At 44.4% G+C, this 18,950-nt stretch overlaps 1 protein-coding gene across 2 annotated transcripts in view; it reads left to right on the forward strand.

Moving 5' to 3' along the window:
* The window catches only part of GARNL3 (GTPase activating Rap/RanGAP domain like 3), a 148,161-nt gene that overhangs the window by 37,581 nt on the left and 91,630 nt on the right, over positions 1-18,950 (forward strand). For both annotated transcript variants that reach the window (XM_047768439.1, XM_047768440.1), the window contains exon 3: positions 1,067-1,136. In XM_047768439.1, coding sequence (XP_047624395.1) covers positions 1,067-1,136 — 70 coding nt within the window. The remainder of the gene's footprint in view (positions 1-1,066; positions 1,137-18,950) is intronic.

Here is an 18,950-nt window from a genome sequence, read left to right on the forward strand (position 1 = left end):
AACGTGCCAAGAGCGCGGTAGCATAGAAAATGTAGCCTCCCTTTTAAGGAAGGATGAAAAGGTACCAAATGCACCTTTCTTTGCATGTTAGATGCCAAATATTTTGGATATATTGAACACATAATCCCCGGGAAATTTTATTTTCTATGTTTTATTAGAGTTATTTGCATGACATATTAGAACAAAAACTTATAAAAACTGTTTGTATTTGTGGATCTTCGGTGGTTTCATGACTACTCTTGGGGTCCTATATCTTACTAACTCCTCAGTAAGATATGTGGCTTTGGAGGGTGTAACTATGCATTCAAGATGCAAATGCAGGAGCAATTTTGCCCTTGTTTTAACTGCTCTTCTTCCACAATACATGTGATTTTTCTTATCTGATTTAAGCGTTTTTTTATGTGTGTGTAGGGGGGAGGAGTAGGAAAATATTAGTTGCTATTTTGTAAAAAAACAAAACCAAAAAAAACCCCAAACCTAAATGTGCTGGGAACTTAGATCTTCTGTTAGTCCTAGTCTTTTTTTCATATTGTCATGTTGTCATAAATTCAAGGGGAGGGGTGGGGCCTACCAGGATTTTGAAGGGTTTTTTTCCCTTCCGTTTAAAGTTTATGTCTCCCATATAGCCTCACATAATGTTGGTTGTTTTTTAATGTTGAGTATTTGGGATAAAGAGGCTCTCTTAAACGAATGATAATTGCAAGCTTTGTCCCTTGCTTCAAGTTTACTGCAGGGCTTCTATTCCCTTGGTTATACAGAAATGAAATTATAAACCACCAGTAGCCTGGGAAATTTCAATCGATTCCAAATGACTAAATATTTAATTCAATCATTGCCTATCCTTCCAGGGATGACTCGGGTGTTTTTCTTCTTACTGAGGGCTCCAGGAAAGCCCGGCTCTGCAATGGCTGCTGAGGACTGTGTCTGTTGCAAGGAGGCTCCCCTGCAGTGAGGAGCTGGGCAAGCCTGTTCCATAGCAGCCCTTTTTGCAAATGGTAGTTGATTTTTGCAGAAGGTTTGTGGCCAGATCGCTATGTATAATACTGATGAAGCATTTTTGTTCCAGCTCTGTCTCGGAAGACCTAGGCTGTAGACGTGGGGATTTCAGTAGGAAACATTATGGATCTGTGGAGCTGGTAAGTTTACACTGTCTGTTCAGTGGTAGTACATTGATTTCGATTTAGAGAGGCTCGCCAAGCTCTTTTGTTGCATATTTGCTGTTAGCCCATGAGAGTACGGTATGAGGATTGGATGGGAATGAATGACTATTGAAAGGCTCTAATAATTTGGTCTTCTTTATCTGTGTGTTTTTTTGTTACGCACTTTTAATCTGTGTCTTTCGGTTTGTTAAAAATATGTTGCGGCTTGGTATTTGTCTCTGTTAATAGTGCATATCATTAAATAAAATGAATTATGAATTTATGAATTAAGAAAGGTAGCATATGGCATTTATGTTATCTTGTCCTTAAAAGTTTATAAACCTAGTTTTGAGGTTTAAATATTATTGTAATCATATTCTGATTTTTCTGTACCTTTGCTCTCTGGGTATGTGATAGGAGTTACAATATTTATGAGCTCTTTTTTTTTTTCCTGTGAAAAGTATATGTGTTGGATCAGATAAATAACTGCAATAGATAATAGGTATCTGGAATGGAAATAGCCACGTTTTTCTTAATGAGAGACATCAGGGTTTGTGTTACGATTTTTTTTTTAAATAGTATGCTTTCGCTTTAAAAGAGGCATAATGAAGGCATAGCATAGCCTCAATTTTTCAAAAGACAGAATTGTGAGGGTTTTTTTCCCCAATGGCATGGAAATTTGAACAAAATTTTCAGGAAAATATGTTCATAAAATTCTTTTGATTACCACATCACTTTTAAAAACATTACATTTATTTTTCTATTTATAAAAACTGAGTTGTTGGGATCCATTCGTTCAGTACCCAGTTATCCCCGGTTAATGTATGCTGCATTCTTGCTGGGTTTTAAAGGTAGAAAAATTTGTTCCAGAACTGTGTGCCAATAGCATTCTACTTGAATTCAAACATATTTTTATTACAGGTTTGATTGTATACCCTGGTTCAGGTATACTCTTGAAAATATACATTAAATAAAAGATTTGGTCCTTGTTCTTAAGGCACTTGCTGTCCTCCAGCTGGACAGATAAGATACGTAATGCATCTAAAGAATGAATTTAGTCACATAAAAGACACATTGATTGACTCAATCAATGCCTATTCTGTGTCAGTCACTGGTAGCATAACTCAGACACTGCCTCTCCTGAAAGAGCAGGTGCATAACTATAATTTGGGGTGGGAATTGGTAAATATTATGAGACGCATACAGAGAGGGCATGGTGGGGGTTGGGAAAAGGAACAATCCAGGCTAGCCAGGAAGCTCAGGGAAGCAGCCTGGAAGGCCGTATGGAGGCTGTGGGATGTGGGTTGGTGGCAAGAAAGAGAGACAGGAGGTATTTGCAAACAGCATCACTCTTGGCAGTGATGTATTCGAAGGGCAGTGAGCAAATTGTCCTGCCCAGAAGAGAGTGTCAGACGGCAGAGCTTAGTGATTACAGAGCAGCTGGGCTTTGGAATCAGACAGGCCCGGGTTCGTGTACCAGCTCCATCTCTTATTATCTCTGTGAACTTCTCTCAACCTCAGCGGTGCTTAAGAGCTTGTGCTCAGAAGTCATTCTTGTTTCATCACTTACTAGTCGTATGATCTAGAATTTTTTGGCCTCCGTTTACTCATCTGTGAAAAGGGGGTGTACATAAGATCTCCCTTAGGGTTGTCAGGAGGATTAAATGAGATAATGCACATAAGCACCATCCCCATTAACTGGCTGTAGTAGTGAAGATGAGATTTGGTAGCAAAAGTAGAACCTTGACTCTCAGGTGAAGACTTTGAACCTGATCTGATAAGTTTACTCTTGTAAACAGGGAGAGTGGTGTGTAAGGGAGATAACCTAGGTATGTAGGGTGGACCCTTTATAGCCTTGAATATCAGACTGGAAACTTGGGAGCAGCAGTTTAAAGCTTGAGCAGGCGTCGGAATCCCCCGGAGATTTTATTTGAACAAATTATGGGACCCCCATCCCCAGAGTTTCAAGTTTGGTAGGTCGGGTTAGCCCAGAATATGCATTTCTAACACGTTCCCAAATGAGGTTGATGCCTCTGGTCCCAGAACCACACTTGAGGAAACCCTGCCTTAGAGAATCCCAGACAGGACATCATACCAGCGTGACAAGGCATCACTGAGCCAAAGTTCTTCAATCCATTTGTTCAAGTTTTTACTCTGGGGCCATGACTGAGTGTGTGTGTGTTTGTGTGTGTGTTTATAATTGACTTTTAAAATGTTATTAAGTAAATTTTAAACATATTTGAGTTCCATTTCCCCACCTTGCAGCACGTGTTTTCATCTCCTTTTGGTACCTTCCAATGTTTATAGCTACAAATGCCAATTTCTCCATGGTTGGAATCAAATTACATATTTACTCCTGGACTCCTATATTTTTGGTTAACTGTCTTTTGAAAGTATCTTCTTGTTATATAAGGCTCCAAGTTACCATGTTAATTGGCACATGATAGTCCAACAAGGAGATAAGCCATTACCGGTGGAGCAGTTTCCCTCCTTTGGCATAACCGGGTTGTTCCTAGTTTTCCCATGTTAGAAGTGGCATGTGCTGGAGGTTAGGGTGGTTGGGAAAGACACAGTGAGCAAGTTCCAGTTTTGCCCTCTGAGGCGTCTCCTGAAATTCTGACTCTGGTGTTTTAATGGTTAAGACATTATCTCTCACCAAGAATGACAAATGATGGAGTATTATTAAATTAAAAACCATTTTATGTGTTCTGGTTCAGGAGGAAGTAAATTTTTCTTTTCTTTTCTTTCTTTCTTTCTTTCCTTTTGCTTTTTAGGGCCACACTTGCTGCATATGAAAGTTCCCAGGCTAGGGGCTGAATTGGAGCTGCAGCTGCTGGCCTACATCACAGCCATAGCAACCCTGGATCCTTTAACCCACCGTGTGAGGCCAGGGATTGAACCCACGTTCCCGTGGATACTAGTCAGGTTCTTAACCTGCTGAGCCATGATGGGAACTCAGAGTTTGATTTCTCCTACACCTGGTTTTAATGGATATTGTTGGGAACCCAGTTGATCTTGAGCCTCCTGGGACTCAAACTTTGTAGAGGGGTCCTCAGGGTTCTGTAAAATTGAAACTTTAGCTTACACTTCTCCTGAGCTTCAGCGAATTGGGTAGAAGTCCTTGTGAAGAATGAACGTGGCCATTCAAATCAGTAATGAGGGCAGTCGAGAAGCTTGGTTCCCTAGGTTTCCGTTGGCTATCAGTTTGGTGAGTGAAGACATGAAACTCAGATCTCTGCAGACTCGCGGGCAGAGCTCCTCGCCCTGATTCAATGGCTGTGTGTCGAAGGCTCCCACCATGGGGCAGGCACAGCGCCAGGTGCTGAGGGGGAAGGAGAAACCAGTTGTTCCGCTGTAGATGGTCTAGAGTCAGGAACCAACTGCCTCAAACTTTGAGTCTCCAGGCTGCCCCTTGGCTCGCTCCCAGCTGTGTCCCCACCTTAATCAGGGATGGTTTCGTTGCGAGGAACGGAGATCCAGCTCAAGTGGAAAGTGCTTCAAGGGAAGGATGCGGGTGAGCCTCCCGGGGATGCCGTGCAGGAAGCCCAGCTGGGCCCCATGTGACCGGGAAGCCATCAAGCACCTATTCTCTATTTCTCTCTGGTCCCCGTGATTTCTCAGCTTGGCTTTTCTCCGCGTGAGGGTACCAGTCTCCTGTCTGCACGCCAGCTTCCACGAGAGCACCGGGGCCTCTCTCCAGTCCGTTTTTCCCCAGCCGCGATGGGTTTTTTAATATTTCTTTTTATCGTGGTAAAATACAAACAACATAAAATTTGCCATTTTTAAGTGTACAATTCAGGGCCATTATGTGGACATCCTGTGTTATGCAACGATTGCCACTATCTACTTTCGGAACATTTTTTATCATCCCAAATAGACACTGTACCCCCTAAACAGTGACTCCCTCATTGTCCCCTCTCCCCAGCCCCTCATAACCTCTAGTCTGTCCTCTGTCTCTATGAGTTTGCCTCGTCTGCATATACATAGAAGAGGAATTATACGGCTTTTGTCCTTTCATGTCTGGTTTATTTCACTTAGCATAATGTTTTCAAGGTTCATCCATGTGAGAGCATGTATCGGAACTTCATTCCTTTTTTGGCTGAATAATATTCCATCGTGTGTGTACCGCGTTGCGTTTTTCTGTTCACCTATTGATGGATGTTTTGGCTGTTTCCACTTTTTAGCTGCTGTGGATAACGTTGCTGTGAGCATTGGTGTACAAGTATGTGCTCAAGCCCCTGCTTTTAATTCTTTGGAGTATCTTAGCTAGGAATGGAGTGGCTGGATCATATGGTAATTCTGTTTTTAACTTTTCGAGGCCCTCTCAAATCCGTTTCACGGTGTCGTCACTATTTGATGTCTTTCTCCCAGCAGTGCCCCAGGGCTGCCGTTTGTCCATGGGCTCACCAACACTTATTATTTTCTTTGTTTCCCACATCCACGGCATGTGGAAGTTCTTGGACCAGGGCTCGGATCTATACCACAACCGTGACCCAAGCCTCAGCAGTGACAACACTGGATCCTTAACCCACCTGAGCCACCAGGGAACTCCTATTTTTCTTTTCTTTTTTTTTTTTTTAATAGCCATCCTAATGGTTTGGAAGTGGTATCCTCTTGTTGTCTTGATTTGGCTTTCATTAATGATGAGTAATATTGACTATCTTGTCATGTGCTTGTTGGCCATTTGTATATCTTCTTTGGAGAAATGATATTCACGTCCTTTGCCCATTTTTAAATTGGGTCGTTTGCTTTGTCTTTGTTGAGTTTGAGGTGTTCTTAATATATTCTGGATATTAATCCTTTATCAGATATCTGATTTGCAAATATTTTCTCCTGTTGTGTGTATTGTCCTTTTATTCTCTTGACAATGCCCTTTGATACACAAAAGTCTTTCATTTTCATGAAGTCCAGTTTATCTATTTTTTTCTCTTGTGTTTTGGGGGTTTTATCCAGGAAATTGTTGCCAAATCCGGTGTCATGAAGATTCCCGCTTATGTTTTCCTCTAAGCATTTTATAGTTGCAGCTTTTACATTTATGTCTTTGATCTATTTTGAGTTAATTTTTGTATATGGTATAAGGTAAGGGTCCAGCTTCATTCTTTTGCATGCAACATTGTTTGTTGAAAGGACTGTCCCTTTTCCACTGAATGGTCTTGGCATCCTCATCACAAGTCACTTGACCATGTATGCAAGGGTTAATTTCTGGGATTTCTCTTCAGCTTCATTGGTTTATATGTCTGTCTTTAATGCCAGAATGATTTTTTTTTTTTTTGGCTTTTAGGGCCACACTTGCAGCATATGGAAGTTTCCAGGCTAGGGGTCAAATCAGAGCTGCAGCTGCCAGCCCATGCCACAGTCGTAGCAATGCCAGATCTGATCCGCATCTGCAACCTACATCACAGCTCACAGCAACGCCAGATCCTTAACCCACTGAGTGAGGCCAGGGATCGAACCTGCATCCTCGTGGATCCTAGACGGATTCATTAACCGCTGAGCCATGAAGGGAACTCCCCAGAGTGATGTTTTAACCCGATAAGTTTTCTTTCTTTACACTCTTCTGTGGCTCATCGCACTGCACGATCCTGCTCCATCCTGGTTGTGCCTTCCTCTCCCACCTCTCTCCTGCCTCTCACTCACCGGCCTCACCCCTCTGGCCAGGTTTTTGTCTCTAGAACAATTGGTGCTCCTCCTTGTCGGCCTTCGCTCTTCCTGGATTGGGCTCCCCCAGTGCTGCTCACAGCTGGTCTCAGACAATGATGTATCAGAAAGAAACATATAAATGTGTCTCTGTGAGGATAGCTCGGTTTGGGTGCTAGGAACTCAGGGTGGCCTCAAAGGATGTCTGACTGTACTGCGTACATCCAAAAAAGAAAGGTTTATCATGAGCTGGGGTCGGTGTCTGCAGATTTTAACATTTGGGCCTGTGACTGCGAGAAGATTTTTGGAGCCTGATGTGTAGTCACTTGTATCAAATGCCACCTCCCCAACCACCCTCCGTGACGTGGCCTCCTCCTCTGTGCTCTTCTCTAGCTCAGCATCCTCTTCATTTTCTCAGTGGTGTTCATTCCTTTCCTTTATTTGTTTCCTCACTGCCCTCTCATCCACTAGGATTGAGGGTGAGAACTTTGTCTGTCTCGTTCATTTTTGTATTTCTAGGCCCTGGCAAAGGGTCCGGCCCATGCTAAGTTTTCACTCACTTTTTTAATTACTAAATTGATTTCCAGCCCCCAGTCTCCCTGGTTTTGCAGCCCCTTTGCCCATCATGGTCTGTTCCTTCTTGAACCCCAATTTCAAATTCCAGTTAGAATGTTACAGACTGGTTCCTCTGGCACAGGTACCTATCCCCGATTCCAAGGGTTGTGTTCAGGGTGGCGGAGTCCTGGGGGATAAGTGTGGCCTCCTAGACCCACATCCTCAGCAAAGTTTGTAGGTAGGGCAGATTCCTTCTGAAAAGAATAGAGACAAAAGTCAGTTTCGAAGAACACGACCTGGGCAGGAAGCTCATGTTTAAAAGTACAAACTGAAAACCCCTGGTTAAAATGTCTTCTTCTGCTAGTGGACCGTTAGCTCTGGCACTTTTTAAAAAATCTCCTAAGCAATGATATGGACTACAGACTGTAAAAATAGGAATCACGGCTCTTCATCTACCACTGTGTCCCTAGTACCAAGCACGAGGCTTAGCATTAGTTACTCGGTAAATACGAATTGAATGAGTGAGGGTTCAGTTTGGGTGAAATGAGAGAGTAGCCTCACCCCTCAAAAATAAAGGAAAGGAAGAACAAGCTTCTTTGATTCCTCCCTCCCCAGTACAGTTAGACTCATTAGCCTGCAGTGTATTCCATCCGAAACGTATGCCATTTTTCTTCTTGACGAATTGAAAGTCTGGTCTCTCAGGGCAGCGTTCTAAGCAAGGCACAGCTATTACCCCATCGACCATTCTTCATCGCTTGATATCGAAATCTGTCAGGAGAAGCATAAGATTGTAGCTTTTATCGATCTCTTCTTGGCCTTTGACTCAGTGGATGTGTTACGAATGACAAATGATTGGGCACCCCATGGACCTCTCCCCTGCCCAGCCCAGCTGCTACCTGCTCCTCATATAACCCACATCTGGGGACGTCACGATCCGCAGGCCGTTTCAAGCGGGGATAAAACAGGGTCGTGTATTGTCTGTTCCTTTTCAAACTTGTGCCCTAATGACTCAAGCCGGCATTTGGACCCGCCGCGTGCTCCCCGGATGTATCAGAAAGAAACGTATAAATGTGTCTCTGTGAGGATAGCACGGTTTTGTTGTTATGAACTCAGGACAGCCTCAAAGGATGTCCGACTGTCCTAATACAACCAAAAGAAAGGTTTATCGTGAACTGGGGTTGGCGTCTGCAGGCTTCACCCTTTGGGGTTGTGACGGTGTGAAGATTTTTGGAGTCTGATAGGTAGTAATTTGTATTTTTGCTCAGGCACGGATTTGAATGATGCCCGTGGGACTGTTGTGCAGAAAGACGACTCTTGGCTAATGAGTGATTTAGCTGCCTGCCCAGCACCCCGACCAGGCGCAGTTTTCTTCTCTGTTCAGGGTCGAGTCGGCTTTGTGTTTTCAGAGGCATTTTATGGGAGAATTATATTCTAAGCAGTATCACCAGATTGGGAGGTGAATGAAGGTACCAGCATGGTTCCCTCAGGAGCATCAAAACATCAAGACTTCAACATTCTACAGCTAGACTCATAATTTTGGCAGATGTTCCCTAATATTTAACTCGCTTGTATCTAAGGCTTTTATAGCAGGTTGACTCATGTAGGTACCGCAAGGCACAACATTTGTCTTGGAGTTATCAGTTATCCAAACTGTGGGGCTCTTTTTGATTTTTTTTTTTTGGCTGCACCTGCAGCATGCCGAAGTTCCTGGGCCCAGAGATCAAACCACAGGGACAATGCCAAATCCTTAGCCACCAGGCCACCAAATATCTTTTTGATAGTTTTTGATGCTTTGGGGGGCAACTGGTAATGCTGACACTGAACATTTTCCCGGGTAAAATTATTGCAACCATTTTCAGTAATGAACTTGTGAAACCTTAATCATGTAATTGTTTATGCATTAGAATGGAACCAGAAATCTTTTATGGTGATGATGATTTTATTTGTAGTGGTAGTTTCAACATTTACGCAGTGCTAACTATGTACCTGCCCCCTGAGCTAAATACTTTAGAGGCGTTTACCTGTTCACTCCTCGCCAACAGCCATCATTGATGTTACGTGGTTACCCCACACACGTGGATGCTCAGAAGACGTTTGTGGACATTGAATGGATTCCCCCTTATCAGATCATCTCAGAGAGATCCCGCAGACCTTAACCCGGGTCTGTCTGTCTGCCTCCAAGAGGCCCTTCGCCAAATTTCTTAGTCTGCAAGCCCAGGCTCCTGTAGCCCTGAAGCTTATAGGCTGTTTCCTAAGGAAATCAGGTTGTTGGAGCAAACACCCCTGCCCTTTGGCAACAGCGTAGCGTAGCTCTGCTTTCGGTTTTAGGACAGAAAGGAAAGGCGCCGTATGGCTCTGGATGATGTGTCTCTTGCAGGAAGTTCTTAAGGATTTTTCTCTGTCATACAGTGTCTCTTTTAAGAGAACCTATGAGAAAAGTTTTCCTGAGACCAAAAAGCTGCTTTGTTGTTAGCCGTATAGGCAGTGGGGAATCTTCCAAACAGCTAGGGTTTTTCCCTCTTTGCGGTGGCTTCTAGGAAACTCAGGCCCATATTTACGGCTGGCCTCTAACAGCTTTAAAGGACTTTGTAACATGCAGCCTAATCTTATTCTGTTGTTTTCAGTTTATTTATCCATACCTAATTTTCCCTTGTTCTGAATTTGTTCTCTAATTTTCTCCTTCAAGTGAGATATATTTCTGTAAGCTGCTTTAGATCTTTCCTGAAAAAAAAATAGAGCATACATTTTAAAAAGATTTCTCTATTCAGCTTCTAGCCCTTAGCAGTATATCCTCTGTCCCACATTGATGGTTATCTAGTTCATAGAATGCTTTTAACCCTTGTCTCCTCCCTTCCCTACTTTTTTTTTTTTTTGTATTTTTAGGGCCTCACCTGTGGCATATGAAAGTTCCCAGGCTAGGGGTCAAATCCAAGCTGCAGCTGCTGGCCTGCGCCACAGCCACAGCAACACAGGATCCGAGCCACGTCTGCAACCTACACCACAGCTCACAGCAACACCGAATGCTTAACCCGCCGACCGAGGCCAGGGATGGAACCAGCATCCTCATGCATACTAGTTGGGTTTGTTGGTGCTGAACCATAGTGGGAACACCCCTAGTCTTTGATTTGTGTGATTTTATGACCTGTTTTCCTTGGATCAACCACACCTGGGGAGAATTAGCATCACCTGACCAGCCGTGGGGTGACCGTCTTGAGCTCGGAGCCCGGCGTTAATGGTCTGTATAGCGGATGCCCCAGAGTCTTCCAGATCCACTAGTTACACACACCCCATAATAAGAATACCAGACAAGTCCAAATTTTCCCAGGCAAAATCAACCCCGGAAACAGCCACCTCCATGATACCCGGCACCAGGACGCGCTCTAGTTTCAGAACCAGAACTGCAGATGCTCCACTCCCTCCATCCTCAGGCCTCTTCCTGGTGGCCGCACGAGTCTCCCATCCCTGTGCTGCCACCTGTCCTCCCCAGAGTGACCCTCCCCGCTGCTGCCACGCCCTCCGCTCCGCTCACGATCTCTGACTCCGGCGCCTCCGGCTGGTCCCCTGGGGTGGTGGTTCTGTGACTGCAGTGGTCTCCAGCTGGTGGGATGTGGTACCCTGGTGTCCATACAGATACTGTCACGTGATGATCAATGTACAACAGTTTGCATTTTGTGTAACCAGAGATGCAAACTGTTACCACATTGCTTACAAGTCCATTCTTCGCAGCAAATCAAGTTTTCTACCTTGACCGTGGTCTCTTACAGACTCTGGAGGTGAAATTCTCATGTGTGTCTCAAACACACAGTCTGCCTTGGTGCCAGCTTGCTAATATCCATTGCCTCTTACATCTTACTGGTGCCAAAGTGACCTCTGCCCTCACCAGGTCCTGTCACGTGCCCACCTTAACTTTCAATAAGACGGGCTCAGCGATGTGTGTTATCATGGAGTTGTAGCAAAAATAAATGTTAAGCTTGATCAAAAATGTATAATGTTAGGAGTTCCCTTGTGGTGCCGCAGGTTAAGGATCCGGCATTGCCACTGCAGGAGCTCGGGTCACTGCTGTGGCACGGGTTTGATCCCTTGCTCAGGAACTTCTACATGCCATGGGTGTGACCAATATATATGTATTATATTGTAAAAATATATATATATAGAGAGAGTTATACACCTTTTATACTGTTCTGATGAATAGAAAATATTTTCAGTTTTCTGAAAGGTGCTTAAGAAACTGTTTACTTCTGAATTTAGGCAAGACAACTATCAAAATTGTGCTTTTGCATATCCGTGAACACACACTCAAGAATTTGGAAGCCGCTTTTTTACTTCTTTTGGCGCGTCACTTTTAAAAAGAATTTCCTTTTTGCCAACCTTTCACATTTTCATATTCGTAGCTCTTTGTTAGGCCCTCAGAAAAAAGTCTAATGCCTTTAACTTATCAGCTGCCCCCAGACAGGCAACTTGGGACAGACGTCCCCGGGGCTTCGGGACCCAGATCATTTGAGGCTTCTTTCAGATCGCTCTCAGCAACCACCCCCCTCCCCAAGCTGACCCAAAGACAAGGTCCTTTGTCTTTCTCCTGTTTCTAGTTAAGTCCCTATGCCCCTGGGGTACACATGCATTCACTTGGGAGCAGCCTCACCCTCTTTGTAAGAAAGAATATCTGTGGGTTCTAAAGTTGGCTCCTCCCCTTTCCCCCCACTGGGCGAATTTAAGGGAAGTCAGGCCCCAAACCCGAGTGTTGCCTGCTGAGATTGACTTACCAGAAAGGGCTCCCAGTCTCACGGCACAGCTAATATTCTTATTTTTATATGGAACTATTTTAATTAAAGCAGTTACTCTGGACTCCTTTATGTGTAAGGATGGTATGCTCTTTGTCCTCAGCTTTTTAATTGGGCTATTGCAGTTATCACTGTGTTGCAGTCTTTTAAAATATAATCTCAGGCTGTGTTTGCTTAATAGATGCGAAGGCTTTTTAATGACTGTGGGAGTACATTTCAGCCACTCTAAGTGTTTTTTCTGAGCCCTGCGATAGTTCCACAATTTCCCTCCAAATTCGCCTTCTTGCTCTTCACTGAGCCTGCTCTTGCCGAGGTCACCTGGGACCTCCCTGCCACCAGATCCAGCGGAGCCCTCTCGCCTTTAGCTCACAGGCCCACATTGCACGTGGATCGTCTGAAAACGTTCTCCTGCCTCAGCGTCTGCACCTCTGCTCTCATCGTGGTCCTCCCGTCTCCCTTTTCCACCTTCCCAGCTTCTTTGAGGGAGTCCTCCTCTTCCCCTGGCCCTTAAGTTTGGATGCCCCTCGGGCTTCTGTCTCACACTCTTCTCACTCTTCGTGCTTTTCCTCATGATCTTTCCTGCCCCCGTGGCTTCAAGTACCGTCTTTAGTCTGGTGACTCACAGATCCATATATTCTTCCCAGGTCTCTGCCCATAGCATATAGGACCATCTGCCCAAATGCCCACTGGACGTGGCCATGGGCCACGGAACCTTAAAGTGCCCACCACTGACTCATCATCGACCCTCTTCACCCATGCAAACCACTGGGTAAATGGCTCTATCTTCCTTTCAGTTGCTCATTTCAGAAACCAGGAAATCACCCATTGCCCACATCCAATCTCTTACCACATCTTGTTGGGTATATGCTCTAAGTAGTTTTTATGGCTAAGTTGCTCTTTTTCACATTGATGTGCACATATAATGCCAGACAGACAGCTTTTTGAGGATAGATAGATAGAAAGGTAGGTAGGTAGGTAGATAGATAGAGAAATAGGCATGGACATATATATGTATGTATTATGTAAGTATGGAAATACGTATAGGTACTAATTTAAATTTCACAACCATCCGATGAGCTATAGATACTTTTGTTACCCTTGTTTTATAGATGAGGTAACTGAAGTTCAAAAAGATTAATTAGCTTGTCCAAAGTCACACAACTAGAGGGTTGTAGAGCTGGTCCCCCCATCTCATGCACAGCAGGTTGTAATTTTTTAAAAGTTCTGTGATCTCACCATTGTTATCGGCTATTTCAATACCCCTGAGACCTTCCATGCACAAAAATCTTGAGAGGTTTGTTTAAAATTCAGGCTGTGTGGAGTTTCCATTGTGGCTCAGTGGTAACACACCTGACTAGTATCCACGACGACGCAGGTTTGATCCCTGGCCTCGCTCAGTGGGTTAAGGATCCGGTGTTGCCATGAGCTGTGGTGTAGGTCGCAGGTACGGTCGGGATCTAGTGTTGTTGTGACTGTGGTGTAGGCCGGCAGCTGCAGCTCCGATTCGACCCCTAGCCTGGGAATTTCCATATGCCACTGGTGTGGCCCCAAAAAGCAAAAAATTAAAAAATTAAAAATTAATAAATTCAGGTTGTTATTTGGCAAGTTTGGAGTGAGCCAAATAGCAGGTGTTTTTTACATGCTCCCATTGTAAAAATGATTCGTATGTGTTCTTCATTTGATCTCTTGAGGGGACAGGAATAGGAAAAGAGCAAGCATTTTGCTTCTGTGAACCCCCTCGTCGGTGTGACGTTTGTGTCATTTCTTCTTTCTCTGAGCTTCAGGCACATTCTCTTGCTCTACCTGACTTCTCAAAGATTTCATTCATCAAGTTTCGGTAAGATTACATCCAGTTTGTCAGAATCCTCAGCTGTTGTTAACCTGACTCTGGGGCCTGATTTCCTTAATGTTGTAAAGAGTACTTTTCTCAAATGTCCCACTCTGCCCACAGCATCTTTCTGTTTTCAAACAAGCAAAATAACAAAAACGAAACAACAAAAAGCCTTCATATCTCTCCTTTACTTGCGAAATAGAGTAGGTGCTTTTTTTTTTTTTTTTTGTCTTTTGTGCCATTTCTTGGGCCACTCCCACGGCATATGGAGGTTCCCAGGCTAGGGGTCTAATTGGAGCTGTAGCCACCGGCCTACACCAGAGCCACAGCAATGCGGGATTCGAGCTGAATTCCTAGTCGGATTCATTGACCACTGCGCCACGACGGGAACTCCAATTTTTTTTTTTTTAATTAAAAAAATTTTTTTGGTCTTTTATGGCCATACTTAGGGCTTATGGAAATTCCCAGGCCAGGGGTCAAATCAGAGCTGCAGCTGCTGGCCTACACCACAGCCACAGCAACACCAGATCCAAGCCAAGTCTGCCACCTCCACCACAGCTCATGGCAATATGCCAGATCCTTAACCCACTGTGCGAGACCAGGGATCAAACCCGAATCCTCATAGATTCTAGTCAGGTCCTTAACCTGCTGAGGCACAATGGCAATTCCAGGGTAGGTACTCTTTCGCTGGTCAGTTAAGAGTTTCCACGGTCCTGCCACAATCAGTCTTTGGAGCTTTTGCTCCTGTGGCCCACGGTCCAGCCAAATGGCCTTTCCTCACCATCACCTGGGCTTCGGGGGCTTCTCTGTGCCTCTTCATCCTCCTGGATGCCTTCCTCAACTATGCCTCTGCCTTACCTGAGTCCCCTATGGGAAAGTCATCTTTTACTCCAAAAATTCTTCACCTTTCTCTATGGCATCTGTCGTACTTCACAGTATGAGAATTATTTGTTGCACATTTCTTACCTTTTCTAGTGGGCAGGACTCATGGTTCTTTTTTGTTGTATCCCCAGTGGCACCAAGCTCACTAACAAATGTCTACATATTGGCTAAAAGATCAACTTTGGTAAAAATCTGGTATCCGATCCATTCTTTTTCCTTTTCTTAAATTTTTTTTTTGGCTGCACCTGTGGCATGCAGAAGTTCCCAGGCCAGGGATCGAACCCACGCCGCAGCAGTGACAACACTGGGTCCTTTTCTTTTCTTTTGATGGCTGAACCCCTGGCATATTCAAGCTCCCAGGCCAGGGATTAAATCTGAGCTGCAACTGCAGCCCATGTCACAGCTGCAGCAACACTGGATCCTTTAGCCCACTGTGTTGGACTGGAAAACAAACCTGCACCTCAGCAGCGACCCAAGCTGCTGCAGTCAGATTCTTAACCCACTGCACCACAGTGGGAAATCCTAAACATACTTTTCTGATGATAAAAAGAATACATGCTCATTGTAAAAAATTTGAGATATATTGGAAAAGCCCTGGAAAATTAAATTCATCTGTAATCCTACCACCTAGGGATAATCACTATTAAGATTTAGTGTATGTCCTTTTTCTAACTCAATTTATATACAAAATGGGTTTATATATTTTACTGTGCTTCTTTACTTAAACACAAAGTATACTCTTTTTGAAGACTTGGTTACTCTTCCACAAACAGCTTTGTCTCCTTCCATCTAAATCTCTTAATCTCTTCGGGGTGTCTGACTCCACAACAGCAGTAAATATCATGGCTGCAGACATCCTTATCCTGCAGTTCCAGGTAAGTTTTTTAGGCGGTATATGAGGGTTATATTTTTCTTTCTTTTTTTTAAATGAGAGTTGCAACGTTTATTTCAGGTTCTCTCTCTCTCTCTCTTTTTTTTTTTTTGTATTTTTCTTCTTTTTTGCCACCCAGGCAGTATGTGGGACTTCCTGGGCCAAGGATTGAACCTCCGCCGCACAGCAGCAACCAGAGCCACAACAGTGAGAACGCAGGAGCCTCAGCCCGCTAGGCCATCAGCGAACTCCCGGGTTATCTTTTTTCAATCAATGTGTGTCTAAGAATATCTCAAACTGTGTCTCCCCTACACACAGCTAGGCTGGTTTTTAAATTTCTCAGTCATCACCTCTCTCTCCTAAAACTTCACACATTTTGATCTGTTTTATATTATTTTCCTAGGCCTGATGTAAGAAATTACCACAAACTGAATGACTTCAAACAGCAGAAACTTCGTCTCTCTTCGTTCTGGAGGCTAAAAGTCTGACGTCAAGATGTCGGCAGGGCCAGGGCCTCCCTCTCTGAAGGTTCAAGGGGAAAGTCCTTCCTCGGCTCTGGGCTTCTGAGGCTGCCAGTGATGGCTGGCATCCTCTGGCTTGTAGCTGCTTCCCTCTGCTCCTGCATTACAGGGCCTCCTGACCCGCATGTCTGTATCTGCATCTCCCTCTCTCTTATCTTCTAAGGACACCAGCCCTTGGGCTCGTAAAGATCCTCTTTGCAAATAAGGGCACATTCTGGCTCCAGGTGGGTGTCGATGTGGGGAGGGGAAAGAGGAAACACCCTTCAACCGGTGTAGTTACCTGCTGGCCTCTTGTGTTCAGGAAGACACCTGAGGCAGTTTATTTTCTTTCGTGGTAACTGGCCCTCCCCGCCTGGATCTTTCTCAAGTCTCCTTTATTCTTTGATGTTACACACGTTCCCATAGTTTCTCTGCGTGTGTCTAGTCTCATCAGTTTTGCTTACAACATTTCGTGATGCTTAGACCCAGGTCTTATGTTTCGAATGAATGTTTTCTTCAACTCTATCTTTGATGATTGCTCATTTTCTCCCCTTGCAACAAGAAAGGGCTTTTTCTCCGTCCTCTCTGTCTTTTCTTTCTCATTATTTTCATTTTGTCTCTTTTTATTCTGGGAAAGCATCTCAAATGATAAACCCATTACTCTTTCTGTATTCTGCAATAAACATCTTGCTTTCTGCCTCCAAAGAGGATGTTAATCCTACATCTGCATTTTTTGGTCCTCTTTTATCTTGCCCACTTCCACAAGCTTTATACGCTTGTTGCCAAAATCGTGGCTTCTGGCCGATTGAGGACAACTGCTTCTCTAAAATTTTCTTTTGGTTTATTGTAAAAAAAAAAAATTAGTGTGCTTCCTTTTTTAGTTTTAGGGTCATATGTAGCATTATTTTCATAACTCCCATGTTGTTGTTTTTTTCTTTTTGCACAATCTTCAGACAAAAACAAAGAGCTACTCAGACCTTGCATTTTCCAACAGACAGAATGTTCATCTGGCCCTCAGCTCTCCTTACTGAACTATTGCAGCTTCTCTGAACTGAACATCTGGATGACTGGTGGTTGTGGGAAGCTCCCTGACCAATATCTAGGGTCTGGTTGGTATTTATCTTATAAAACTCTGCCAGAGATAGGCTGTTCTCCGTGCTTGGCTTTTTGCTATTCTGAACCAGTGGCTCTAGAATTGACAGGTATATCTGGGGTTTAGGGGGCTGCAGGGAGCAGTCTGGTTGGAAGAGGAAGTGTTCAAGTAATGCTTGCTTAGCTTTTTACAGAACCTTGAGAAATATCATCTGTGTAGATTAAAAAGTGGGATGGAGATTATGAAGTTTAAATCTTCCCCCACCCCCAACCACACTTAGGGGCAGCCAACAGCTTGGCGTATTGGCAAACCTGCATGCCCCAGGATGCTCTGCCACCAGGACCCTTCCAGCTCCCTCCCGATCCATGGTACTTTGCTTCTGAAGGCTGCATGTTTTGAGGTGCACTTGGTCTCCCTCCCTCCCCACATCTCGCCCAATGTTTTCTTGGAGAGAAAAAGAGGTGCTAGAAAGGCTGGGGCTATCTTAAAATGCAGTGCTCATGCAGTAAAATGATGACCCCCGATGTTTTATTGTTGCTTCTCATATAGACCCAGTGTTTCTTAGCCAAAAGCAGATGGAGGAGAGGAGAATAAAGTACCTCCCAGCTCTGTGATGACCACAGGTTTGCTCTGTTTCAGGCCACCAAGTGCGTTTCCCAGTTCTTCTCCGCTGGTCATGTACGAAGTAAAAAATGCCCTGATATTTTGGCCATAAGACAGGCAGTCCGTCTTCAGACTCAGGAACTGTCTGTCATCTTTTGCGCTGAATCCTCACAAATATTTTACTGGGAATTTGCGTATCAGGAGCTGCCTGTCAGATATCATTTTCATGAGGAAACTAAGACAGATATATGTTGAGATGGAGGCTGAGATGACAGTACTCATTCTGCCTTCCCTCCGATTTCTCAAGAGACCAGGCGGAAAGATCATTGCTTAGAAGAAAAGGTGTTCCCACAGCGGTGACTTGGTGACGGACAAATCAGGGGCAAAGTGGGAGAGGTATTGGGACGTGAAAAGGAATGGGTGAAAGAACTGGGGTGGTAGTGACAGTCTAGCCAGGCTCACGGGGCAGGAGCTTGTGTGGACTTGGTCTTATGGAGACTTGTTACTCTGAACACAGAATGGAAGAGTGAGCGTTTACTAGGTAGAGGGTGATTGGGAGCTGGGATCGACTTGGTGGGATTAAGTAGAAGTCAACAGTACGAAGGTCTGGGTGTTGGTAAGGGCAGTGTTGAGATTACCTGCAGATCCCCAGCTAGAACGTGTACCAGCAGAGCCAGGTGGGTTATCAGTTAGAGACTGTGATGACAAAGCTGAACCAGGGTGGGTGGGAACAGGTTTAAGATTTTAGCAGTGGATGGCAAAGCCATGAAGTCAAGGGAGGGCATTAGATTTGAGAAAGCAGAAGGATGCAAGCTCAAGACAGTGGATAAATCACTGTGATGGACGTTGAGTTTGCCGAGGATGGTGGCCAGAGGTGAGGGTGCTGAGAAAAGCCTGAGCCCAGATCCGAGACGTTGGTGGTTCTTCAGCCAACCTTTATCTTCATTGCTGGAGAATCTTCTAACCAACCTGGGTGTTCTGATATGCACCCTGGTGCTCAGCCCTCCAGCTGCCCAACCTCCCAGATCTATTCCCTGCCCTTTGGCCAAAGCCGAATAGGA

The sequence above is a fragment of the Phacochoerus africanus genome, chromosome 2 (assembly GCF_016906955.1).
Source record: "Phacochoerus africanus isolate WHEZ1 chromosome 2, ROS_Pafr_v1, whole genome shotgun sequence".
In the NCBI taxonomy this organism is placed as follows: Eukaryota; Metazoa; Chordata; class Mammalia; order Artiodactyla; family Suidae; genus Phacochoerus; species Phacochoerus africanus.